This window comes from Tinamus guttatus, unplaced genomic scaffold (assembly GCF_059628265.1).
Source record: "Tinamus guttatus ecotype Peru unplaced genomic scaffold, ASM5962826v1 Tinamus_guttatus_pri_ptg000472l, whole genome shotgun sequence".
NCBI classification, from domain to species: Eukaryota; Metazoa; Chordata; class Aves; order Tinamiformes; family Tinamidae; genus Tinamus; species Tinamus guttatus.
This window is the reverse complement of record NW_028289006.1, coordinates 2,669,426-2,695,838: the sequence shown is the minus strand read 5'-3', so window position 1 is coordinate 2,695,838 and position 26,413 is coordinate 2,669,426. Positions and strand designations below refer to the sequence as shown.

At 48.7% G+C, this 26,413-nt stretch overlaps 2 protein-coding genes across 2 annotated transcripts; one reads left to right on the top strand and one right to left on the bottom strand.

Annotated features, from left to right (window-relative positions):
• Positions 1-256: 256 nt before the first annotated feature.
• Positions 257-1,958, bottom strand: PDE6H (phosphodiesterase 6H). Its single transcript, XM_010212889.2, has 3 exons — positions 1,819-1,958; positions 1,394-1,434; positions 257-492 (listed from the first exon to the last, which is right to left on the bottom strand). The coding sequence occupies exons 1-3, from the start codon at positions 1,956-1,958 to the stop codon at positions 416-418; spliced, it is 258 nt and encodes an 85-aa protein (XP_010211191.1). The 3' UTR covers positions 257-415.
• Positions 1,959-17,398: 15,440 nt separating this feature from the next.
• Positions 17,399-26,062, top strand: ARHGDIB (Rho GDP dissociation inhibitor beta). Its single transcript, XM_088532841.1, has 6 exons — positions 17,399-17,585; positions 20,928-21,116; positions 21,667-21,750; positions 23,009-23,085; positions 24,225-24,288; positions 25,243-26,062. Exons 2-6 carry the CDS (start codon positions 20,939-20,941, stop codon positions 25,440-25,442), a joined length of 603 nt encoding a protein of 200 aa, XP_088388967.1. The 5' UTR covers positions 17,399-17,585; positions 20,928-20,938; the 3' UTR covers positions 25,443-26,062.
• Positions 26,063-26,413: the final 351 nt, after the last annotated feature.

Genomic DNA, 26,413 nt, shown 5'->3' with positions numbered 1-26,413 from the left:
GAGAGAAGGAAGAAAAAAAGGATGGGCATGGTATAATTAGGTATGGATGTACATGCACATTCATGCACAGAGTATCTGAGCTAATTAAGGGAAAAATTCAAATGCAGTATCCCGTTTTCTTCACGCACATGAAGATCGGCAGCAGAGGGATAAGACAGGCTATTTTACAGGGACCTACTGAGACATTTTCAGTAGCTTCATCACATGAAGCATGAGGTCTGTTCAAGATCCTGAATAACTTCTTTTCTGATCTGCAAAGAAATTGCTTCTAGTTCACGCTTACAAAGCCACTCTGCCCATGAGCAGTAAAGTGTCAGCTGATGGGTGCGAGGGCCAAAAGTAAGTGTCAAAGGTGATGAAGACCATGCTAGAATTTGTGGAGCCACCAGGTGACAGCAGGAGAGATACTGGGGCTTTAGATGATCCCAAACTGGGCCAGCTCGTGCAGTTCCAGGTGGCTGAAAGCTTCCCATGGGCAAATCACTGTGATATCTGCAAAAGAGAGAGAATGGGTTCTGGTCACTGCATAGCTTAGATTTCTTCTGTTTGAATAAAAAGGCTTTTAGATTTACAAAGGAAACATTAAGAGATGGGAAGAAAAATGGACCTTTCCTTGAAGATTAAGTGGGCAGTCATGCCCTTCAGATCACTGTATTTTCTCCTGTGCACCTCTTCATAGGTACAAGAGGAAAGCAACATATTCTATACTCTCTTCAGTGACTATGTAGACTGGTGTGAAACTAGCCTCTGTTATGTGATTTCTGCTTTTCTTCTAAACTTCCCCTTGGTAGACTGTGATCTCTTAAAGACATGTGTTGTCTTAAATCAGATGCTGAATAATTTGGTCTGCAACATTCACGATCTGTAATTCATTGATAGGTGCTGTGATAGCTGTGGTTGAAGCCCAAGAAGCTGTGACTTGTCACAGGTGTGTTTCTCAATGCATGTGTGTGTTTCTCAATGCCAGGTGGGTACAAAAAAATCTGAAAACAAAGATTCTGGTGATAACTCAAATAGTTAACTAGCTGAGATTTAGTTCCTGTGAATTTCCTGTATTAATAACTTAAAATTTGGTATTTATTTGAAACCTCTTGCTGCCAAAATTTTTAGTCAGAGTATTAGCAGAAAACAAACAAGCACATTTGCAGCCAAGTGAAATTATTTTAAAATGGAAGTATGCCTCAATGGCCTTTCTGTGCTGTTGTGTATGTGAGCATAAGTATGACAGCTTGTGGAGGGCGTGCTAGGCTTCTCCCACAGTCCTGGGAACCGCTGAGAGACCGAGGAGTGATGCTGCTGCCTGACTCCGCAGATTGCCCTCTCTCATGCAGATGTGTGATTGCACTTGCTGTTTTAAAAGAGATCTGTAACAAAAACATCTTGCAGCGCTTACCTGTCCCCAATCCCTCCATGCCTGGGATGTCATCTCCAAACCTACGGGAGAAAAGAGTGGACAAGGGGTGAGCTTGGACTGGCAGCAACCAGGAAAGAGGAGTCTGCCCGTGACCCAAGTTACCCTGTCCAGGAAGGCAGTGGACAAGGAGCAGCAGCTCTGGGCTGGGGCCAGGCCAGGAGATGTGGCAACGTAAGACCTTCCCTGAGATCATGGGGAAGCCTCTTGGCTCCTTCCTGGGATCAGTGGCACTTCAGGAGCCTTGCTTAGCAGTGACACGATGAAAATGGTTTATTGTCGTTGCTGGAGCTCCCCCGGTGCAGAGCCCTGGAACATGGGCTGCCACCCCTACAGTTCCCCCAGATTCTGAACGGGCAGGAAAGGTGCCCTCGTCCCCCTGCCCCAGGGGTTGTGAACGCTCTTACCCTTTTACTCCTTTTTTAGGAGGCTTGCTCTTGAACTGCCTTGTCTGTCTCTGCTTGAACTTGGGAGGCCCTTTGCGCGGTGTGGTAGGACCAGTTGGAGCATCTGTAGTGGTCAGAGTGGCAGGTGGGTTCTCACTCATTGCTGAGCTCTTGTGTGGGTCGGGGCACTAACTGCGCAGGTCCCTCAGTCTGCAAGATAGTTACAAGGACTCAAAGAAAGGTAGGACACTTTGCTTATAATTTTAGGTACCAAAATCAAATGACAGAGTAATTATGGAAAGCTGGTTTTGATAGGATTAAACATAAAGAAAGACTCAATGCATACAGAATAACATGACAGCATTGCCTTTTGTTCTGCATGCTGGAATTAGGATACCAAACCATAGACACTCCAGACAGGGACAAAAAGACACTCAGTCCCACAGTGTGAGGACCTGTGGAGTAATGGAGAGCTATGCTTCTCAGACACAGCTGGACTCTTGAAGATGATTGCTACAGCAGCGGGTCCAACAATTTGGACAAAATAGGAAGGCTAATGCCAATGCTGATTTTCTTCTAGTTTGTCCTGAAACAGCAGTGTTGCTGTTTTTATTCACTAGTTCAGAATATGACTAGTAGGAACCACAAAGATGCACTTCTGTCTCAGAAAAGTATCCTACCTTTAGGAGTAATCATGATATGTTCCTCTCTTCTTTATATTCCTAAATATTGCCTATTATTAGGCAGATTATACTGCCTAAATATTGCCTTTCGGTCACTGGTAGAGGTGGGATGCTGAGGATCCTTAATTTCTGGACCTTATTCTGGACGCAACTGCAATTGCAGTTTCATATTTGTCAGTCTAAATCTCCTGCGAAATAGCAGAAGATGTTTGACAGATTGTTAAGAAAATTGAGGCAAAGCATGGCAGACACTTAATTTCTCAGGATTTTTCTCAGGAAATAAGAGTTTGTAACTTTCCCTGGGATGTGTTAACCATTTTGATGATTTGAAGCATCATATTACATGCATCGAGCTCCTCAGCACCACACCGTGCATGGATCAAGGTCTGAGCTCCATTTCTCAAGAGGTCAGTGGTTATCAGGGAGCAGTTCTCATGTGAGAGATACCTTTCTGGTGCCTAGGTGGACAGAACTGCTCCCCTGACAGTTTTGGTTCTTTCCCCGGCAGGACAGCAGTGACTATCACCAGGGCCCAAAGGGGAGCTTCCAGCCTCTCATTAAATTTCATGCTAATTAGCATTTAGAATGGTTTGCCCAAGCACATTTGTGGACAAAAATAATTGCCAGTTTCTTCCCACCCTCTCCTTGAGGTGTTCCTTGGAGTCACATTCATCTCCAAGACCATTATATAACCCTTCTTTCCTAGTGTCTGTCCCTGGGCAGCTGTGCTGATAGCTAATAAAATTAGCATCAGGATTTTGGTACAAAAGGCCAACTAATCTCATTATGTCACCACAGTGCTCTAACCTAATCCTTAGTCTCACCTCCAGTGTCACTTTGGACTTTTAATCTCCAAACCACACATGCCATCAAAGATGAGGTAGTTCTTTTCTTAGTTTGGGCTTCATGTCTTTGACAGTGCCTGAAATAGCCTGAGTGCTTGAAAGAAAAGCATGAAGTACAAGAGGAAAGAGCATCCAAGTAACCCCTCTATGTCTCTGTGAATGCACTGACAAGCCAAGAGCTGTGTTACCGTATCTGTGGTATTCTGGGAATACTTCCCCCTTGACATCGTTCCATCTGTAAGGGCATTAGGATGGATCCAGCTAATAGCACCTAGAGGCATGCTAGTTCTGCTGCTGCTTGTGGTAGAGCTCCTGCCTCAGCTGCAGGAGGCTGGACGGGCTCCAGCAATCACAAATGGAGCGGCAGATGGTTGTGTCTGCAGCTGAGGTATGCACAGATGCGGCTCCCTGCCTGCAGCACACAGTGCCCAGGAAGCGCACAGCATCCCCACAAACCCAGGGATCTGCCAAAATCACACAAGCTACTTATGTGGCTGCCGTCTCTCAAGTACTTGAGCAGTTGCCCAGTATTTACAGCTTTATCCTCACAGAGCTATGGCAGAACAGGAAAACACTGTTACTTTCATCTTTTACAGAGTGGGAACAGAAGTGCAGTGATTGGTGTGACCTCAATTACATTGCTGGGAGCTACTCCAAAATCTCTTGAATTCCATTTTTTTTGAGCCACTGTTTTGCAGTCACACAGAGCTGTGTGAACCTACATCAAGAGTGAATTTGGTGTCTCACTGTTCCTTGGGACCAGGGAGGAATTTTAAAAGTACTGCTCTAAAACAAAATGTTGTGCACAGGAAACCTGTGTTCCATGCAGTGTCTGCAGTATGCCTTGGTCTCAGGAAAAGTTTGAGTCAGTAGGTGCTTGATTGCAGTACTACATCCCCCTTCAGAAATGCAAGGTCACGCTACTACTCCTAAGCTACTTCCAAGCACCTTCAGTTCCTCTGATGTGCGAAGGGCCTTGGGGTCTCTCTCAAGGGCTGTATCCAAGAGCACAACAGAAGAAATAGAAGGGCTAACTTTCCCAAACTTTAGCCTGATATTCACAATTTGTAAGAGGCATCTAAGCTCAGTCTTCAAGTGATTTCACCCCCTGCTTTGCCAGACCCTGTTTTCTGCCAACGCAGTGATTTAACAAAAATTTCACAAAAATTTCTTTTAGTTGTCTAACTAAAAACTCTTTTTAGTTGTCCATATGTTGCCCCATGGTCATCACTCAGTTGAGAATAGTTGAGAAATAGTTGAGTCTGAGAAAGACTCAGTCCTTGGAGTTCCCCTCTAGCCTGATCCTAAGGAGTTGTATCCCCCTGTCAGCCACTGTATAGTTGGAACTTGGTAGCAGAAAGAGTACCAAAATCACACTACATCCTCTCTCCCACATGGATGGATTAGAGAAAGGGCATTCAATGACACTAAAAAGAGCAACTGTCTCTTCTTCCATTCTTGCCTCCCTGTATAAAGGCAACCCTAATGCCACAAAACACCCTCAAGCTCACGGCATCAGTGGTGAGCTGGTGGGACTCATTCTCCACCACACACACGCAAAGGCCTTTCTGTTCGTGCTGGAGAGGGTGCTGCCCAACAGCACCAGAAGCTGTCCCAGTACCACAGGTCAGGAATTGGCCTCCACATGCCAGATGTGAGTGGGCAGATCCCCAGGATCACAGGCACAAATGAGGCACCCATGGAGTTTCCCAGTGCTATTTCCATCTCCCCGTACCTGCGTAGTTGTATAGTCCTTGATACTGGACCAGATGGCTTGATAAGTGCTCAGTGGACCTGGGTATTCTCCTGCCGTGCTCTGCAAGTGCCGTGCAGCCTCACGTCCTCGTGCCTTCCCAGGCTGTCACCAAAGCTCTCCTGCTGCCGCCGGCGCGGGGATGCAGCTCCTGGGCGAGCGCTGCTAGCTGTGGACACAAAGGCTGCTGAGCTACAAGATGTTCTTCCAAACGCTTCCTCTGCCCCTTCCGCTGACAAGGTGTTAGCTAATTGTCCCTGACAGCATTTCTGCTCAGTCCGGGACTTAATCCATCGGGTAAGAGCCTTGCTTGCATCCAAATGCTAATTATACCTAATACGCAGTAATATTCTTAACTCAGTTGCGTCAGATATTCCACCTCTGGGTTGCTGGCCGGGTTAATCCTCCTTCTTTTACTTTTCTTTGAACTTAAAGAGGCTTGAGTACTATTGATAAATGCCATCTCTTTAATCTTCTCCCTTCCCCCCATAGCCTTAATCACTTATACTCTACGGAAAATTTCCCTGACAGAAAATAGAGATGCTTTCATGACCTTCTTCAGAGATATTCAGTGTGGGATTTGATCTTCCCCCCCAACCAAAAGCTTCAAATACAGACTCCTCCACGTGCATTGTTGTCTCCATCTCAAGGGATGACTTTGATTGCCAGGTACTGAACCCACATGAGCAGTGACTCTCCATGCAGTGCTATGCTGACAATAGACAGGCTCCATGAGGAAATATCTTCTTTTTTACAGTCCTTTTAATCGAGTTCTTGTACCATCAGGTATTGACCTGATAAGATTCCTCCTCGCTGCTGGATTCCTCCTTGCCACCAGGCTCTCATCAAAGAATATTATATCCAGTGTAAGATGCCTGTGAGGTATGTGTGGTCTCACAGCTCCAGCCTCAGTTATTTGAGCTGGATGGAACAAATGCATTCAGGTTCAGCCATTTCTAGTCCTGTTTTACACAGGCTCTTGGACACTTTATTTTAGCAACAGTTTTAAGACCAAGAAGAAATAGAAGAGGATGCATTTGAAAAGGCATTAACTTCAAAAAGAACTGTATTCACACAACTGCTTCCATGGTGGAAATCATAGGAAAGACTGTCTAAGGTCTTCATTAAAGAAAGGATTCCATAACACCAGAGATGCAACATCACCCAGCACTCCCTACCGACATGCTCTGCTAGTGCTACTGGGCACTTGGACAGGAAACACCAGCTACAAACCCAGACAACTGTGTGCTATAACCAGTGCTCCTCAGCCATCCCTCAGGACAGCACCGTGCATGGGATGGCTTGGCCGGCTGAGTCCACAAGCCCCAGGGCCACCAGCGAGCCCTGGCTAAAGGGTGGTCCAGCATGATAAACCCAAGTAGCCCCACACAGGACAGAGCTGGCTGCTTGAAGAACCACTATACTTTGAGACAAACCACCTCTGCTGCACCTGCTTTTACTCCAGGCAGTGAGCCCTGATGTTAAGATGAAATAAAAAAGACCATACCAAAAAATACAGCTCCCTTTCTTTGTTATTGAGTGCATTTATACTTCCCAAGCACAGAAACAACTTTTCCCCGTGGAGTTTTATCTAGACCTTCCTCTCTTCTGAATTTTGCAGACAGTTCCTGCTTCATTTCCCCTTCTACCATCATTATTGCTTTGAGCTCCTGCAAATACTCACAGTGCCAATTGCTCCCCTTGCAAATCATTCAATTCTCGTCCTCCAGCCGGTGTAGAAAATGTCTCGAGGTGTCCCTTCCCCTCCAGATATACTCTGCCACCAGGTGACATCAGGACACAAGGTGCCAATCAAAGATGGGAAGGACAAGGGGTGGGGAGACATGTGGGGACAGACCTGAAGCTGGCTCTTTGCAGGTGCAATTCCAGCGAGGTCTGGGGGAGCAGCAGAGCCTCATGTGCTCCTGTGGGAGAGCTTGCCCTTTCCTGCAGCATCCCCCCTGGACACTTTGGGGGTTCCCTTGGGGAAATCCCTGGAGAAACAGAGGAATAAGGAAATCGCCTGCTATGTGTGTGATACATGGCTTGTGCAAGCACACACACACACAAGGAAGGAGCTATTTCCAGCCAACCCACCTCCCTCTTCTGTACTGCAGAGCATATCGAGAAGCTTCTCGGCAGGGCCACAGGGACAAGGGGCGAGGGGACAGAGTGGTGCCCTGTGCTGAGAGCGGCAAGTCTGTTCGAGTGTGTTGCAAGCCATAGTGCTGAGATGTCCTGCACAGTCCCAGTGAATTTGGGATGTTGTGAAGAAGAAGGGAGATCTCAGTATAGCATGAGGGTCAGCTACATGGTGGAGTCGACCGTCTCAGCCCTGGGCTAAGGGCTAAGGGTCTTTTGGAGGTGTGATGTGCAGTGCACAGTGGCAAAGGCAGCAGGCAAGGTGAGAAACTAAAGGCCATGTAACATTGGCAGTGTTACAATTTTAACGATGTTTTCTGAGAAAAAACCTCAGGCCTGACGCAAATTCAAACTTTGCTGACTGTAAGATTGTTTTATCAGATGATGCTTTGTCTCTCTCACGCATTTTAGTAGCTCTCTGTGCTGCCTGAGAGACCACTGTTGGAGATTTGGAAAAAGAAGGGAGAGGTTGGGGATGGGAAAAAAGAAGGACCAGGACCCTGCTAGATCATCTTCATCCTTGGCCACAGCAACACAGCCTGTTAGGCCTGGACTACAGCTCTGCAGTGTGAGGTCTAACCACAGGGCAAAGCAATAGTCTTACAAGATCCGTGGGCTCTGCTGGAGTTCCTCTGCTCTTGCTGGGGCATCCAGCTCACAAAGCGAGATCAAGGTTTGCAGGGCTGAAAATATTCCTTGAGAAAGGAGCCGTACCACAAACATCAGAGTATTGCAAGGACAGAAGGAAGCAGAGGGATAGCCAGGGAGAGACTGTCTCTCTTCATGCAGCGATGGCCAGGCTGCTTCATCTTGTTTGAGCCCCTTGCAGAGACTGGGAAGGTGTTTAATGGGGAGGCTGGGGGAAGGGATTTGGGAGCACTTGCTGCCATTAAATCTGAATGAATATGCAGCAGAAAAGACAGGATCACTGACCCAACAGCACCTGGCAGAGGTGACTGGAGCATGGCATCAGTGCAGCACCATTCCAGCCTTTTGGTGCGGAGCTCAAGTCTTTATAGCCAGTGCTTCTGGCCTTTCAAATGGCTGATGTGAGATGAGATAAATCCTCAGTGAGACTCTTAGCTTACATTTAAAACAATCGATAAGGTCCTGGCCCTTGAGCAGGCACAGAGAGGCTGGGCAATAAAACCTGAATGTAGCCTTGGGGCTTCAAATGCAGAAGAGAAGCTGAGAACACGCTTGGTGTCCTTGCATGTCTGAGGATGGACACGGCTTCAGAAGGGCTGTTATTTTCAAGCCGGGGAAGAAGACGGGGGCTCATCCCCTGCATGCAGAGACTGAGGGCACGCGGCAGCTCCCGGCGGCAGCCGCGATTCCCGGGAGCAGGAAGGTGCCTGTGCACACAAGCGGGTGCAGCCGCTCCGCATCCCGCACCGCCGCTCGCTGCCACACCGCCATCCGCCGCGCAGCTTTCCGGCGTTCCCCTCCTCTGCTGCCGGCTCTTCTGCAGTTACAGCTGCCCAGGAAATCGCCTTTGCAACACCCCGGTCTTCCCAGGAAGAGGGTTTTCTTTCTCCTTTATTTTTTCCCATTTGAAATCTTAATCACTTCTCTTTTAAAAATATACACATATATATTTTTTCAGCCTGTGTGTTTTCAAATTATTCTCTTGTTTTCTTTCTTTTCTTCTTCTTCTTTTTTTTTTTTTACCCCCAGAGAAAACTAGTTCATTTCTCTTAAACAAAAATGTGAACATGTACAGGAAAATTTCCATTGTGTCACAAAAAGCCATTTTTGTGTGGCAGAAACTACCTAACCAGTCCAGCTTATTGTGTTTCTTTTTACCCTCCTGCTGTCACCAGGCCACTTCCCCCGCTCTGCTTCCTCCTTTCTCTCTCTGCCTCTTGCTCTCTCTTTCCCTTACAAACATTTAGCATTTGTTCTGTGGGGCTGTGCGGGTCCAGCTGCTTTACAGAGACAGACACCAACTCTGCATCAGCGCTGGGTGTCACCCCACTTAGGTGGGCAAAACTCACCTGCTCCTTTCCTGGATCTCCTATCCTCCTTGCCCCTCTCCAGCTCTTTTCCAGGCTCTTCCTCCCAGGAAATCCTACAATTTCCTGCAATCCTGGGATAGCCAGCATTGGCCTTTCAGGCCACAACAGCTGTCCCCAAGGCCACACCAGAGTTGTGCCAGAAGCTGCAGGGCCAAGTAGTAGCATCAACTCCATATTTATGGGTTTTCCCAGAGGAAAAAACATGAACTTTAATGCTTCTGGTCAGATTATTCCCTGTTCCAAGGAATCACTTAAACATCTCCAAGATTTCTGACTCTATTTAGGAGCTGGTAGCTATGGTAACTATAGTTGTACCAGAAATAGCAGCTTGCTTGAGTGGCAAGTGACACGTTTACAAGGCAGTGACTTTTCCAGGGCCTGGCCGAGCTTGAGGGACATTCCAGCTGAGGCTCCAGCTTGGAGATGCGGTAGATGAGTGTGGCTGGCTGACACGGGCCATGATAACTCTTCTCAAACAGCTCTGCAAGCTTGTGCCAGGTGCTCCTGAGCCTTTTTGCCTTATTAATAGTTTTATCACTTGGCACACAAATATGCTTGACTAGAAACAAGAAGGGAATTTCCAAGGCACCTGCTGTTAAACTTAGGTTTCCCTCTGGCAGAGAGGGGCAGCCTAACAAGCTTTGTTGAATAGGCTAGAGAAAGGCCTGGATTCAGAGTATGACTATCTGTGTCAGTTACTTGGTGTACCAAGGAGTCTGCAACGGAAGACCACATGCTGCAGCTCCAACCCCCACCCAAAGCTCATCAAGGAGCCTCTCATTGGTGTTCGTGGAAAAAAAAGGGAAACAGCTGTAGGGAACTGGGCTTTGCCTGCCACAGATATTTGGCTGTTTGAATACATGCAAATCAGTCCATCAAAGATGCAGAGAAGTCGCCCTCTTGGAGAGCTTTATCACTCTTCCTTTGGGAAATCCTGCACTGCTGCTCTAGTTTAAGGATTAAGCATCTAAAATAGCCTGCAGCTAATATCTGCCATTTGGAAATCCGTGCCTGCGTCGATACAACTGCTATGCTGGGTGTCTCTGGGCTCAGCTAGTTGGTCTTGATTCCCATTTCCACACAGGTCCTGGAGACTGCTCCAGTAGTGGGGCAGAGATCAAAAGAGATTGAGATCTGTTTCCACTGTCAGGACTGTAGAGAGAGACTTCCAGGATCAGTTCAGAGAAAAAGATCCTTGGAGCAAAGAGAAACGAAGCCCTAAGTTTTACTAAACTATTGGAAATGTCCCTGCCTGTGTTAGAGATCTGCTGTTTCCTGCGGCAAGGCTGCTCCGTTGCACTGGACAATTCACCCAAACCTGTGCTGTGAGCCTGAGAAGTCAGGGCATGGGGCATTTCCAAGTTTTTGTTGGGGAAAAGAAATGAGCTCCCTGCTTTTCTTGTTCAGCCAAGGATGCTTGATTTGTGCATGCCAGAACATCACTGCAGGCCCCAGGCTCTCAGGCGCCAGCATTTTAGGACATGCTGTGTGCTGGGGGATTTTTATAGCAGATGATATAAAACCCATGTAGCCTGTCATACACTTCATTTTCTGTCAGAGTTAAATTTTCATTCTTCTAAGCAGTTTGCTTGGCCTGTCGTGGAACAGAAAATGAAAGGTCTTATTACCTAACACTTAAAAGGCTATTTTCCCTGACTGGCATCAGTACAAGGTAAAACAGAGTGAATCCTCCCATTTTTAGATAGCACATTTCACTCAAAGATCTCCAAGCACAGAGCTGTATCTTTCATCAACCCCGTTTGTAAACATGGAAAGTGATGTACAGAAAGTTCATAGACCTGCAGATGAGACCCAGATCTCCAGACATCTCCCACGGGGACTGATGTGCTTGGCCATGCAGCACAAAAAGCTCAGTACTTTAAAACTGCTACATGATTCATTGTTTAAGAGCATCCCCCTGCTAATTGCTGAGTTGTCCAATGAGAAAACAGTAACATTAGTGAGTATCCTTTCTATGCACTAACTTTCTTAATGTCTGCATCCAGGTTATTGGTACAGCTACAGTGGAATTGAGTTTGTTAGATCAGTTTAAAAAGCACCCTCCCCGCTTTTTTTTCTGTCTCGTTTGAACTCTATCCACAATTAAAATATCTCTTTTTTTTCCTCTCTTATTTTTTTTCCCTGAATGCCATTTACAAAACAAACCCAACAATAAAGTACTGACCTATGACCTAACAGGCTTTTCCATTTTTTGATTAAGCTCAAGCATTTAATCTTGTTATCTGTGTGACTGACAGAAGGGTACAACATGTGGTTGCTCTTATCGATGTACCTGAATAACACTGCTTCTACAGTGTCATCTTAAGCATCTTCCTTGGATTTTTTTGTGATTTTCTGTATTGATTCCTTCTTCATGAACTACATGTTGTATGCCTGTAAGCAGTGATCGAAAGATCCACTAGCACTCACTTAAAGTGATCGCCCACTGGACTAAACAGGGGAGGAATATTGTCTTGCTAAAAAAAAAATCAAGAAATTGATGCCAAGAGAGTGTTTTTATTTAAATGGAAATCAGATGATTCCAGAGCTTTATTCAGTTTAAAATAGAAAGCAAATGATTCAGTGTCACTGGGCTAGGAGGGAGAAACCGTGCACAAGTCAGCCCCAGATGTCTCCTTTCCTGACAGCTCCTTTTCTCATCTTTCTCTGAACGATCATTTCTTTCTCCGTGGCAACCAGCAGCCCAATCAAGAACGGCCCCTCTAAAACATTTTGGTGAAATGTTCCTTTCCTCTTCCGAAGGGGACACATCTCTTCCTATTGCTTTCACACCATGCTGCGGACGTATTCGTCTTTCCTCCTCCTTTCAGATAAAAGCACCGCTGTGCAATCGCATTCAGCTCGGCTCTGTGCCACCGCCACCATTATTATCATCTTTTCATGTAGCAGCTGAGTCTTTCAAACTGAAATTATTGCTTCTGGGGAGCCTCTTGCCTTCTCCTTGGGAACATTCCACTAATGGGCAGAGGAGGCAGCGCTTCCTGCTCCATTATCATGTCTCTTGGGTGGCTGCTCCCCTCCTGGACACACAGATGCTGTGATAGCAAATCCCTGATGAATTGGCTGTGGAAGGGCAAAAAGGCAGGGGATGGAGATGTAAATCAGTTCTTGAAATTTCCGTCTTTTATTGCTGAGATATATTGCCAAAGTCTAAGCTACCTGTCCGCTTTGGATTTTGAAAATGCTTAGGTTTTCATGTTTCTTGTGGCCTTTTGGTCAGAGATTCTGAACCTCCCTTTAAATCAGAATCCCTACGTGCTTGCTAGTGGAAGTGCACCCCACTATAAAGTGAATTAAAGTCTCTAAGTCTCTGGGAAGTCTCTAAGGCTACTTCTGTACTGAAGACTTGGAATTGCTGCCCACTTATGGGATCCAGGCAAGCATCATTAAGCACATCACAAACTCAGTGGATCCTTTGCGGGCTATCGTCACACAGAGGATGCCCATAAAGGTTTCCACACACACAAAGATTAAGTAGAGGGGTCTATACACAAAGCACAGTGGTTCAACCGCCCTGGCAGAGCCTGAGCCATGAACTCCCAGTACAAAATCACAGTCCCTCTCTGGAGAGGTGTTTATCATGGCAGGGTAGAGGGGAGATTTTCTCAGGCCAGCAGAGGATGGGAGGATCTGCAACAACTTCTAATTTAGCCCCAGCTTCAGCCCCGTCCGTGTCAGAGGAGAGGCACACCGCAAGGAGGAGTGCTGGGATAAATAGCTCCCTAACACCCTGCCCAGTGAGTAGCTTAGGGCTGACATTTGGTTACACTTATTGAGATTTGACCTTACGTAACCACCTGAGAGGCCATAAATTAATCTGGCCCTCTGTCAAATCCAGCTCAGGTCCAGGACTTCTCTAGGGCACCTCCCCTTGCAAAATGCTGGCTCTTGGCACCACCACCGGTGAGAGGGATGCGGAATAAATTCACTTTTCTCATGTTGGGCTCTGGAGTCCCCCCCAGGGTAGAGACAGACCCCTTCTCCCCAGTGACAGAGACCTTCTTCCCTGTGCAGAGCCCCATCTCTCTTCTTTACTGGGCTGCTCTGTTAGTCCTCATCCTTTTTCTGACCAGCCTCTGGATGAAGCTGGTTCCATGCTGCCCAACTCTCCTACCCCTGCTAAATCATTTTCTTCTCTCTGCTTTGCCACCCTCCTGCCTGCTGGCCTTGCCCTTCCTCCCACGCCGCCAACTGACTCCTCCTCGTGGGAGGCAAGGCCTTCAGGAACAGCAGGCAAGTCTTTGCACACCTTCGGGCCGGAGGTGGGAATTAAGTGATTAGTATTTTAATGGGCCTGAAAGCTGCTTAGACAATTATTAAACCTACAATCTTCTCTCCATCTTTCAAGGATATCTTCCTTGGGCTAGCCGGAGCGATGGAGTGCCCAGTCACGTTTTCAGGGGTCGGCTTCTCACCCAGCTAAAATCCCTCATGTCATGTGTCCGTGTGGTTCGAAGGGATTGTCATAAGACTGGGGTTGGAAAACCCAGCTAAAACCCTGCTAGATCCTCTGGACTCCAAAGGGCATCCCCCCTGCCCCCACTGATTGCTTTCCATAATGAAAAGTGTCTCCCTTGTCTGGGACCGTGTTTGGCCCCTGTCTCCTCTCCTTCCTACCTCATAGTTCTCTCCCCTGCAGCAGTTTTGGAGGGGCTGATGGCACCAAGGAGCCTGGGCACAGCCCCATCAGTCTTAGGATATTGCCTTTTAAAGCAAATCCTGAGGTGCCTTGAGCGTGCGTTTGACTCATGCTGAATGAATTCAAGCTCCAGGAGCCGCATCCCCCCATTTCTCCTACTGGAAGGCAGCACAGGCAGCGCTTTTCTTGCCCCCTCGTACAGCGGGGGCCCCTGCTGTCTGTGTGCGTCCCTCCACTGCCTTGCCCCGTGTCCTATCGCCATGTGACTCCTGCAGGCCTGACTTACCCTCTGTGATCTCTGGCGGAGAAGGGATTTCTGCATGTCAGGAGGGATGCTCCCTACCCAGGCACGTCAGCTGGCCAAACCGGTGCTTACCTTGCAGCAGCTCCGTGGAGGTAAATTTGCTGCACCATGAGATTGCCCTCACAGTATATTTATTACCTCTAGTCTTCTGAGAGATTGTATAAGGTCCGAAGGGGAGGCAGAGCTCATGACAGTGACAGGATTTGACAAAATTCTTCATCAGAGTGAAATGTAAGTTGGGAACACTGTGTATTGAGTTCTGTACAAATGCAAATACATAGCTCCAAAACCATTTTTCCCAAACTTCAGGAAAAAAGTACACTGTGGGCCCTCTTAAAATAATAATAATAATACTAGTAAGTAGTAGTAGTAGTAGTAGTAGTAGTAATAATAATAATAATAATAATAATAATAATATAGTCTGTATTCCCTGCCCAGATTGAATTCTTTCTTTCTCTCTACCCTCCTCTCACCCCCAAAACTTATTCCCTGGAAAATTTCAGTCCCAAACTTAAAAGTTTTGGAACTAGAGAGTAGGTAAAAACGAAGGATTAAAACAGGAGCTGGTTTGCTGAGCTAGCTACTTCCAATAGCCTCTGTGTGGTAGTTCCTTTCCGCAACGCAGTCCCATCTTACGTAGAACATGGAGATGAAGTTTAACAGAACGCAGCAGCCATGTACCACCAGTCTAGAAAATATCAAACCCAAAAACGTTGGACTCTTCATGCAACTTGGATGCGTCACCAGCTTGCACACAGATAGAAAATAAATGGCATATCTGTTTTTTTTTTGAACTCAGGATTTTTAAGAAGTCACATTGTTGGATCCAATGAAATGGGGATGCTATAGAAAGCTATATGACTGTTGAGAGTAAAGATTATGCAGTTGAAAGGCACACCTTTAAAAAAAAAATAGTAAGATTTGGATATTCACTTGAAATAAATTTGGACATCAATGGTTGATAGCATGTAGTATTAAGGTCAACCAATAGTAGTAAGTGAGGAGAAAATATATAGCACCTAATAGTGCTATTTTAAGTAGAAAATAGTATTTTCTAACTAGGTACACATTTGAACTATCAATTTCTTACGTAATAAAGCAGGTATTGTCTATCCATTGACCTTGCCTTCTTCTGCCACAGACAAGAATTGTCTGTGCTTGGCCAAAGTCTGACGGGAGGTGATTTTCACCACACAGCACCCATTTGTTGGAGATGAAATGCTTGGTGGTGGGGATGATGCAGTTCAAAAGGTGTCTTTCTTCCAGCAGGTCAGTGACGTGTCTCCCCAGCAGGCTCTTGGACGTGCTGACTGGGAGGAGGAAGCTCCCATCTGCTCGGCATGGTGTGTATCCAATATCTGCAGCTCCTTCTCATCCCTCCTACCTGCAGGAAGATGGAGCCCAGGGCAATGACATGAATTTCCCATGACTGCATACAAGCTAATCACCAGTATAGGAGTAAAACCTGTTTCTCCTGCATACTAGCCAACATTATTCCCATATAGGTTCAAAGCACCTATGTATGGTGGTGCCCAGCTATACATTCCTATACCTCTATGCAAGTGCTGTTAGTAGTCTTGTTACATAAATATACAGACAGTATGGTATTTTTCTTCTCCAACTAATAACAAAGAGACAAAAATAGCCCCCCACTCCAAGCAAAAATGACTGTAATACGCCAGAGCTACAGTTGCACAGGTCTCTGTACCCAACTGCTGCAACCAGGGAAATCTGCAGCCAGGCCATAAGTACACGATAGTCTCAACCCACACAGCCTCACAGCCAAAGAGCTTTCTAGTCCCCAGTGCAAATTTGGAAACCAGTGGGTTAGTCCAAACACCACAGTAAGAAAGTCAAAGAGATGATCTGCAAAATGCAGGTGCTATACGACAAGGCCATTTCCCCCAAGCTTGCCCCAGTCAACACATCCAGTTCTTCAAACCTGTCCAGGCTGGGGCTGGTCCCGCAAACAATTCGGGGCAACTTGGTGCTGTTGTCAGGGGAAGTTTGCTCTGTCCTGTCCCTTCCCCATCTGCAAGGATGCAGATGCCACACAATACCCTCCTTCTGCTAGCACAGGCTGTGGGTCACGCTGCACACAGAGCCAGGGAAATTATCTGCCCTGAAAATGAATAGGTACTTCTCTATTTGCCTATTTATGTTTGCCAGGTGAGTTTTAAGCCCAACTCTGTTGCTGCATTTGGCTCAGCACTCATGTGCTGCTCTGCATGGAGGCTAAGCATGGGAGGAACCAAGAGCTGCAGAGAATAGAATAATTTCTCTTGCTGGCGGTGCTAATTCTTGGAGGCTTAAAATGCTTCTCAGGCTACAGACCCGGCCATTGCCACATAGGCTTATTTTTAAAGTTTATAATGTTCTGTTTGAATGTACAACTTCTGAATCAAAGTGACATCCATAGCCTGGTTTAAAGCAATGCTAGGTTGGGAGAATCAGCCCCCCTTGCCTGAGATCTGTCTATCCCTGACAGAGATTTCTCTTACTGAGTTGTTAGCAATCCTTTCCAATTTGTGTACACTAAATATTTTCTGCTAGACACACCAATCCTGTACAGTGAGCTGAAGCCTAGAGACAACAGTTTTGCTTTGCTCAGTTTGCTTCTGCAAATGCATTAAAAGCAGCCCATCGATCACTGCAGATTCCTGTTTGTACGTTGGAAACCAGCGATCTAATCTGTTCTTAAATTCTGCACTGAGGAGCACGCATGTGAAGGGTTTATGTCAGGGAAGAAGCAAGTGGGCACTCGGTGAGCAAAAGAGGAAGATAAAATCTTCTGGTATTTCAGAGAGGAAATGGTGTAAAATCTTTCAGCTCGCTTCACCCTCTCTGCAAAACCAGAGTGGCTTCTTCCTGAGGCAGCTGGCGCTTGAAACAATTATCTTAATAGCAATTAACCAGCAAAAACGAGACACATTTGTAAGGAAGCCCGTTTGCATCCTCCCCAACAAAGAGGTCTGCACAAACACGCTCAGCCCGATGCTCCTCTTTAATAGCTGTAAGTGAGGGCGAGCTTCCGAACGCTGCCTTCGTTACAGCGCGAGGGGGAAAATAAAGAAAATAATAATAATAATAATTTAAAATGTCACGGGGCTGAGAAACAAAGGCCCCCGCGCCCCGCCCGCGGCGGAGCAGCCCCCGCTCCCGCGCAGAGCCCCGCGCCCCGCGCGCCCCCCCGGGCTGCGCCGCCGCTCGGCGCTTCCTCTGCGGGCGCTGCCGCTGCTGCCGCTGCTGGGTTCTTCTCTCTTTTTTTTTTTTTTTTTTCGCGTGTATTTTTTTTTTCCACCAACTTCCTTCCTCCTGCAACTGCCAAAGCTCGAGGCGGAGAGCGGCGCGCGGAGCGGGACCCCGGAGGCGGCTGGAGCCGGGTAGGAGGGACAGGGAGGCGCGGAGGGGGCACACGCGACACGCGGGGGCGAGAGGGGAAGAGTCGCCCCCGGCGCGGCGAAACTTGGCGCCTTCGTGTCCCCCCCCGCCTCGGCCGGCCGGGGACCGCGGACAAGCCCCAGATTTGGGGGAGGTTTGGGGGGAGCGAAGGTGATGCGCGGAGACGGCGTGAACGCGGCGATGCCCCCGCGCCCGTCGTTATCCCGGGGGTTCGAGTGGTATCTCCCCCTCCCTGGCCTCCCCTGCCCTCCCACCTGCAGCGTGGGGCAGTCACCGGCCCCCCTGCACCGCTAATGTCCTCTTGGCCTCGTGAAGCCGCCTCTCCCTGGCAGAGGGTCCCCCAACTCTGCCTTTGTCCTGCTCCTTGCGGCTCTGGGAAAGCCCCCCCAGACCTGAGGTGCCAGGACGCATGAGTGTGGGTAGGGGTTGCAGGAGAGCAAGGAATTGCTACTGGACATGGCGCAAATCAGCCCCGTTTCTCTCTGCATAAAGCATTTATGGAGCTAATTTTCCCATTTTTTACTCAGGCTCTTGATCTGAGACCTGGGGGCTCCTCTTGCCAGCCTGAGCCCTGACACAGGAGTGTGGGGACCCTGACAGACCCTCATCCTGGAGAGGCTCGGGTGCCTGAGCCCCGTACTGTGCTTGTCTTTGAAGGGGGGACCAGTCCCAGGGCTGGAGCAAGCAGATTTGGTGCCCAGGGCTCGTGCTCATCCTTAGCTCTCTCCTTGGGCAACATGCTCCCTCTCCCTGGCTTTTCCTGCTCTTCCTCCTCCACTCCTGGTGCTTCCCCCCGGCGTTAGGATGCTGCTGTGCACTAGACGGGCAGAGGTGGCCGAGCTGTGAGCTTCCTGCTGGCCACCTCCTCGCACAGGAATTTGGCAGGGACGAGGCTACGGGCTGGGGAGAAGCCCTGGATGGGGTCTGAGGGAGGCTGTCCTGCAGGCACGTGCGGGAGCGGAGGCTGTTGGTGCCACCCTGCAGGAGCTGCTGGTGTGGCAGGCTGCACGTCCAGGTTCTCAGAGCCCTAGAAGCATCCCCTCCTCAAGAGCAGCCCATGCAGGCTGCCGGGGAGAGTCTCTGCAGCATGGTGGAGGATAGGGGATGGTCTGAGCCCTGGGGAACAACCAACCAGTCAGCCCTTTACTCTTTGCCTTTTGTCAGCACCGGGTTGCAGAGATCAGGCTCCTCCTCCTGCGTCTGTCCCTTGGCTGTGATAAACTGTCAAACCCCAATGGAGGATGGAGAGCAGAGGGGCAGCTCTGCTCTGTCCTTCCAATGGTAGCAGATACAGCCTGGTAGCGCGAGGAAGTTTGGAAGAGTGGAGATGACTCAGATCTGCAGCTGGAGCCAAAGTGGAAGGCAAGAGCTGATGGAGGCTGCTGCAGCTCATTGCACCTCGTGCTTAGTGTGGGACAACTCTGAGATATCGGGGGCTTTGCGAGGTGGCTGTGCTGAGGCTGCAGAGCAGTGGGGCATGGGGCACCAGCAGTTGTTACTTTCATGAGGAAGCTTCTGGCTTCCTTCCTCACGAGAGTGAGTTCAGATGCCTTTTGTGTGGTACATAGCTGTACTTTGCACTCCTGGAGCCAGGGCTGGGTTTATTACCCTGGTATTACCCAGCCCAGGACAATTGCCTGCTGGGATTTACCTTCCTTCCTGTCCCTTGGCATGGGGAATCCTCCTCAGCTGCCCTCCCTGCACGGGTTCCTGACTCACTGCAAAATGGCATTGCAATGGAGCCGTGCAATGTCCCTGCCTTGTCCATCAGCGTGCCCGGCTGAGGCTGCTTGTGCTTGTGCTGTTTGCTCCTTCTCTGTGTCTCTGTGACTTGCTAAGCTGCCTTGCCAACATACCACTCCTTGAGTTTTCTCCACTGGTCTCACTGCACTGGGATTGCCATTGGAGGTCTGCGCATTACTCATTGCTGCCTGATTCCACTTGCTGATTCATCCTGAGGTGTAGCATGGTGGTTTTTTATTTTCTATTTCCTTTCTGTGTTAAAGAACAAGAAAGCTATCCCAGTAGCTCTCCACATAATTTTTGGGAGCAGGGGCAAATGTTAAGGCTGTAGCTGTGGAGAGGGGTAAAGGATTGCTGCAGAGAGGGATAAAGGGCTTTATGAAGGAACTGCAGAAAACTGGGGACTGGGAAAAGGGCTTAACATAAGGATAAAGTGACATGAAATGAGATCTCCGTAGCTCGACCAGATGACCTTGCTGCCATACCCAAAGGAATGCCTTGGCCAACTGCAGCATCCACCACCGCACCAGAGCACTGCTCATTTGTTAAACCTTTCTCTGAAGAATCAGAAAGCGGCCAGATGCATGTGGTGGGCCAGCAGCTGAGCGAGGGGGACCTGACATAGTCCTGCTTCACCTCCCGTTCCTTTGCGCTGCTCTTTGTCCCCTGCTTTCCTCTCTCACGTGCTCTACCTGACTGCCCAGCGGTTGATCTCTCCCTGCTCTGGCTCCCGTTTGGAAGCCACCCAAGCAGCTCTGCTGTCCTCCTGCCCATAGCGGCCCTTGTCCCAGCGATGCTGACGGTGCAGCTGCGGCTCCAGCCTGGCTTCTTTCCTTTCCGAGCAGCCTCGCTGATAAAGCAGGTACCCAGAGCTGTTCTGCGGCAGGGCTAGATGCTGTCGCAGGCACCCGCCTCACGCTTCCTCCTTAGCAGGAAGGAGGCCTGGCCAGTGGTGGTGTGAGCTGTTCCTAGGAGCGAACATCAGGAATGCCAGCAGACAGCCCGAATGGGGATGTTTTCTTGAGGGCTTTCATTAACTTGCTCATGTAAGGGGATTGCTATCGGGTATTTGATTTCTTTGTCTGAGTGGGGCTATAACGCCATTATGAGAGGGCGAATGAAGCCTCCAGCCTTGCATGTATTCTTGTCTCTCCATGCCATGGTGTGTGGCTGTGTCTCTTTGTGCTGGTGAATAGCTGGCGAATGCTAAAGCCTTTTACGGTGGCTCGTAATTGCAGGGTTGCTGGCCAGCAATCACGCTGCACAGAGTGGCCGTAAATCACTCGGGTTTCAGGCTCAGCTCCCACAGCCTCCTCCCCAGGAGGGAGGAATGGTGTAGGGCTGCGTGTGCGCATCGTGCCTGCAGGGAGCCGAGCGGCGGCAGCAGGGGGGTTGCGCTGGAGCCGGAGTATCGGCACGGCAGCGTCAGCACCGCGGCTCCATTTACCTGTGACGGTACCACTGAGTCTGGCAGTGGGGCGGGTGGGGGACTGAACTGTCCGTGCCTAGAACCAGTGCCCCCGGGGATGCTACCTCCCTGCGGAGTGATCCCATTGACTGACCCCTCCTCTGTTACCCAGAGCAAGTGACCATGACAGAGAAGACCCAGGAGCCTCACGTGGAGGATGATGATGATGAACTGGATGGGAAACTCAACTACAAACCTCCTCCCCAGAAAACACTGCAGGAGCTGCAGGAGTTGGACAAGGACGATGAAAGCCTCGCTAAGTACAAGAAGTCCCTGCTGGGAGATGGGCCTGTAGTGGCAGGTAAGCAGGAATGGCCTGATGTGAAAGGATTGGGGTTATGGATAATAACAGTGTATTGTGGGCAGGGGGTGAGATAGTTCAGAAAAAAGGGAGCTTGTTTGGCCAGACATGCACACTGCTTTGGCTGGAATGGAATCGTGATGGACTGGGTTTGGATAGATTGGTGATGCAGAGAAAGGAGACATGAAAGATGTCCTGACATTAGGTGTAGGGAGTAGGGAATGTTAGCACAGGGTAGGGACTTTTGGTGGGAGGTGTATTGGCTTGGGGGGGCTCCTGAGGGGTGAGAAATATGAGGGGACCAGTATATGTTTAAGGGGGACATTGCTGCTCAGAAGGATCTTAAGAAAGGAATCTCCTCTAGAGGAAAGGTGTTTAGGCATTGGGATGGTGACTAGAGGGATCCCTGCTGAGAAAATGGCAGAGATGCGTGGGTCTCGTTGTGCATTATCTACGTGGGAAGGCAACCCTGTTTCTTTAGTTTCCCTTCCCTCCTCCTACATTTGGTTTTGCAAGCTGACAGCTTCCCCCTAACTTTCCTACCCTGCAGATCCAACAGCTCCCAACGTTGTGGTCACCCGACTCACCCTCGTATGTGACTGTGCTCCAGGACCCATCACTATGGACCTTACGGGTAGGTACAGACTCCTCTTGAGCACACAGGGGAATAAGCAAGGGCCTTGGCATGCCTCAAATTGAAAAGAAGTTTGGGGATGCTACAGCATAGGAACCTTCAGGATATCTTAGTCTTGTTGCTTATTTAAGGCACACATTTATGAAAAAGATGAGGAGCTGTAGCAGAGGAAAGCGTCAATGGTCTTTTTCTTAATTTAACATGTGCTAGGGGCTCCTGGGTTTCTATTGCCTTTTGCTCTCATTTCCCTTCAATTAGGCCTCACGAGCACAAGGCATGTGCATTCATTAGGGTAACAGATTGTTTTGAAACTTCAGAATCAAGCAATACTGTAGTTCCGGCTCCTGGGTACATGGGGAGAGATTCAGGCTTCACCTTATATGGGCTTTTCAGCAGCGAGAGGAAGCGGGGCCCGGAGCAGCAGAGAGATTTCCTGTTCAAGTGAAACCACGCAGAGCCCTGCTGAACCCAGGCAGGCCCGCTCGCCGGGCAGGAGCCGTGAAATGGGATCACCCGCTCCCCCGAGCCTGGTGCTGTGCACAGAGCAAACACGTTATGCACCCCTGTGAGCCTATAATACCTAACTGTGAGTCTCTACATAAATATTGTCATGCATCTGTGCCCAGACCTGTATTTATTCGTGCATTGTCTACACGGATGTGGACACAGTTACATGCAGATGCACATACTGGGCCTGTTCAGCCTGGAGAAGAGAAGGCTGAGAGGGGATCCGATCAGTGTCTATAAGTACCTCAAGGGAGGGAGTGCAGAGGATGGTGCTGGTCTCTTTTCAGTGGTGGCCACAGATAGGACTAGAGGAAATGGCCGGAAACTGAAGCATCAAAAGTTCCACAGGAACTTAAGGAAAAATTTCTTAACAGTGAGGGTGACAGAGCACTGGAACAGGCTGCCCAGAGAGGTTGTGGAGTCTCCTTCTCTGGAGATCTTCAAAACCCGCTTGGACGCAGTCCTGTGCCACGTGCTCTAGGTGACCCTGCGTGTGCAGGGGGTTGGACTAGATGATCTCTAGAGGTCCCTTCCAACCCTAAGCATTCTATGATTCTATGATTCTACGCAGGCCCATGCATTTCTGTGCGTGTCTGCTCGCAGTGCAAACCTTGTACAGACCTTTGCACATTCTTCTGGCACAGTCTTCCAAAGGGATGCTCACCTCCCACGCCACTCCCAGCCCCATCCTGGTCCCCTGCTTGTGGTCTCTTCTCACCTCCTAACTAATGACCTGAACTTCTCCTTACAGGTGACGTTGAAGCACTCAAGAAAGAGACCTTTGTATTAAAGGAGGGAGTTGAATACAGAGTTAAGATCCACTTCAAAGTGAGTTGCTTTCCTTCCGATTGCTAAAGCCTGTCACCAGTAGTCTGTCAGATAGTTAGAGTTGGCAGCATGCCTTCCAGAAAGCCAAGCCCAAGGAAAGCACCTGAGCTTTAGGTGTCATTATACTCAATAAGGAACTAGCCTTTCCAGGAGACTGCTGTCATTTCCTCATCTTTTAGAAAACATTGCATCCTATCCATCTGTGATGGTGAACAGTAGGTTGTTTTAGATCTAGGTAAATAGTTTTGGTTGCATTTGAATTTTTAGCCGTCAGAAAATCTTTAGTCCACACTTACTGGCAATGTAAGGGAAGGAGAATATTCCTTTCCATGAAGTACTTTTATAACTGCATTGTTGGGCTTGACGAATGCATAAAAATGACGAAATATTGTAGCATTTGACTGAAGATATCTGACAATTTATGTGTCTGATAAAGCCAAACAGTCTTGTTTTCCTCTCTCCTAATCAGCATTTTGCCTGTTTCCAATTGGAAATAGGACCACAGTGCAGTATGGCATTGAGCACTGAAGTGATTATGTTCACAAATGTTTGTCGTAAACAGTATTGGATTTGCCAAAAAAAGTGAACTGGAAAGGCAGATAGATTTGCTGAAAAAGAGAGAGAAGAGAAACTGTTAATATATGGGTTCTGTGGGAAGGATTTCCCTCCTTCTCTGAGGCTTGTTCACTGTCTTGGAGATAACTTTGACCCCAGGGGCACCTCCAGCCCTCTTTTGAGTGATGAAACGTTTCCATACCTATCTCAGCCTTGTTGACAGAAGATGCGTGGAGCCAGGCAAGTTACTCTAAATCTCTCTTTCAGTCCCAAAGCTGGAAAAGGCTGGCACCACGTGGATTGTCCCCCGGGATGTAAAAGGATCTGCCTGTCTTGTTTCCAGACTGAATCATGCTGCAGTCAGGCAGTGTGTGCAGACTGGGGAAAGCAAGGAAAATGTCCAATGTACCCATGGGAGACTTGAGGAAAGATTATGGACAAAAACTATATCCCTCCACATCTTGAAAAGAATTTTTCCAGCTCTCTATTATCTTAGAGGGCAACAAGGAGACCTCAGCTAATCTTGATCACCCCTTTGTGCTAACTACAACAAAACTGTAACTTATTCTGGTCACTTCTTGCAGGTAAACAAGGACATTGTGTCAGGACTGAAATACGTGCAGCACACCTACCGGACAGGGGTGAAGGGTGAGTAAGACCCCTTTCTGTTCTGCACACCAATAGCCCCGTGAGCCCCCTCTGCTCACAGAAGTGATCTCGGTTGTTTTGGGCTGGAGCCCCTCCTTGGCCCAGCTGGCCTCTCGGCAGCCACATTGGAGACTTCCCAGCAGAGTGTTATTTGCCTGACCTCTGCGTCACCCAGGCCAACTGCTTCCTGTGTGAACTCCCTGCGAGCCAGCTCTGCTCTCTGTGTGCTGCGCCGCAGTCTCCAGCAGAGATGACCCCAGAGACACTGTTTAGACACTGCTTGCCGCAGAGATTTCCTCTCCATACAGAGCTGCCCCAACCCTCACCCTCAAGATTGTCTTGTCCCTTATGGAGTGCATAGCCCTTGCAGAGCTTATCGCCCCTAAGAGTCTTTCAGATGCACGTGGTAAAATGCGGAGCTGCTTTATGGAGCGTTGCGTTGTTCACGGGACTGTTTTTGCCCATTGCTTCTGTTGTTTGTACAGTGCTTCCCTGCCTAGAGTGGGCAGAGAAATCCCCCATTTCACACACGTATCCTGAATTCACATCTCTGCATACAGCCACCTTTAAGGCTCTGGCATCCCATTTGGCACAGCTGTGTCTTCTCACCAAAAAAGAAGTAGCAAGAGATCAAGAGAGCTCTCTAGTGATGCTTTATGTATACCCACTGTATACCCACGCTCTTCCAGTATCATGTACATGAGAGAGGGTACAGGCTGAATTGCCAGCCCATCTGTCCATCTGCCTGTCCATCCTTCTGTCTATTCAGCTGTTCCTGTGCTTCACTTCATCCAAGTTCTCATTTCCCATTCTAGTTCTGTTCCCTTTACTGACCTCTGTCCCCTTCTGTCCGCACTGCATCCTTTCTCTTTGTGATCTCATGCTCTTGGCCTCTCCTTCCCATGTTTATTCCCCACCTGAGGGGCTCATCCCTTGTGGATTGTTTTCCCCTAGTGGACAAAGCCACATTCATGGTTGGCAGCTATGGGCCACGGCCAGAGGAGTACGAGTTCCTGACGCCGATTGAGGAGGCCCCGAAGGGTATGCTGGCCCAAGGCACCTACCACAACAAGTCCTTTTTCACGGATGACGACAAACACGATCATCTCACCTGGGAGTGGAACCTGTCCATCAAGAAGGAATGGACCGAATGAGTTCACCCCGTTTGCCTTCCCCCTTCCCGCCCCCCTGCCTCCTGCACCAGTCTCCAGGCGGGCCATGCCTGTTGTGCTGCTCCCACTCCTGCCACCGCGGCTGGCGCAGCCCTCGTGGGCCCTCCTGCGGGTGCAGGGGGCTCTGTGCCAGCCTCGGTTTGTGCACAGGCCTGCGGACAGCCTTGGCTGCATCTTTTGGTACACTGAAAATAACTCCTCACCCAGTCTCACCACTGCTCCATCATGACACATAATGGGTTACATTGGGAAGCATCTCTCTTTCCTGCTTCCAAAATTTTCTCTTGCTGCCTCCGTGTCCTCTTCTACACCAACTCCGGTCCCAGAAGTGCCTTTTCTAGGACACAAGGTCACCTCGCCAGCTCCTTGATTCTCCTGGCATGGCGGACTGGTTCCTGGAAAATCCCTATCTGAGTTTCACTTGCCATGTGCTCTGGCTCATCGTAAATCGCTACTTAACTCCTGTGATGGTCTCCTGGTCTGTATGTGGTGCCCTACCCTGTTGAAATCCATGATTGTGCAGGCAAAAACAGTCAGGGGGATGCAGCTAGATGCTGTAACAAGACTTCAGAGTCCCAAGAATAAAACCAGTTTCTTTCTTCTTTCCTGCATGAGTGTCGTCTTTCCTGCAGTAGATCTCCTGGTGTTGACCTTACAAGTTTTGCAGAGGTTTATGTGAAGAATGTGTTATAGGTAGGCATAGACTTCTTCAAAACATCAGGCAAACTCTAATGCCTATGGAACCTGGAAACATTTTGTTACCAAAAGGTAATTATTTCAGAGCTGCTTTTTTTGCAGGTTTCATGAACCCTCCTTTGAAGCCCAAAGTCTTGGCCATGACTGGGCAGACTTCTGGACTGAACAGGCCTCACTTCTCTCTCATGCAGAGTGGCAAACAAATGACCCCTGGTAGCTATACCATGACCTGCTATACCATCTCATGTTTAACTTTT

What these genes read in the sequence shown, in the direction of transcription:
- ARHGDIB (XM_088532841.1), top strand. Translation starts at nt 20,939, where the DNA reads ATGACAGAGAAGACCCAGGAGCCTCACGTGGAGGATGATGATGATGAA. An exon ending in AGATGGGCCTGTAGTGGCAG is followed by an intron (nt 21,117 to 21,666) that starts GTAAGCAGGAAT and finishes CCTACCCTGCAG; the next exon opens with ATCCAACAGCTCCCAACGTT. An exon ending in CATCACTATGGACCTTACGG is followed by an intron (nt 21,751 to 23,008) that starts GTAGGTACAGAC and finishes TTCTCCTTACAG; the next exon opens with GTGACGTTGAAGCACTCAAG.
- PDE6H (XM_010212889.2), bottom strand. Translation starts at nt 1,958, where the DNA reads ATGAGTGAGAACCCACCTGCCACTCTGACCACTACAGATGCTCCAACT. An exon ending in CCTAAAAAAGGAGTAAAAGG is followed by an intron (nt 1,435 to 1,818) that starts GTAAGAGCGTTC and finishes TTTCTCCCGTAG; the next exon opens with GTTTGGAGATGACATCCCAG. An exon ending in CATGGAGGGATTGGGGACAG is followed by an intron (nt 493 to 1,393) that starts GTAAGCGCTGCA and finishes TCTCTTTTGCAG; the next exon opens with ATATCACAGTGATTTGCCCA.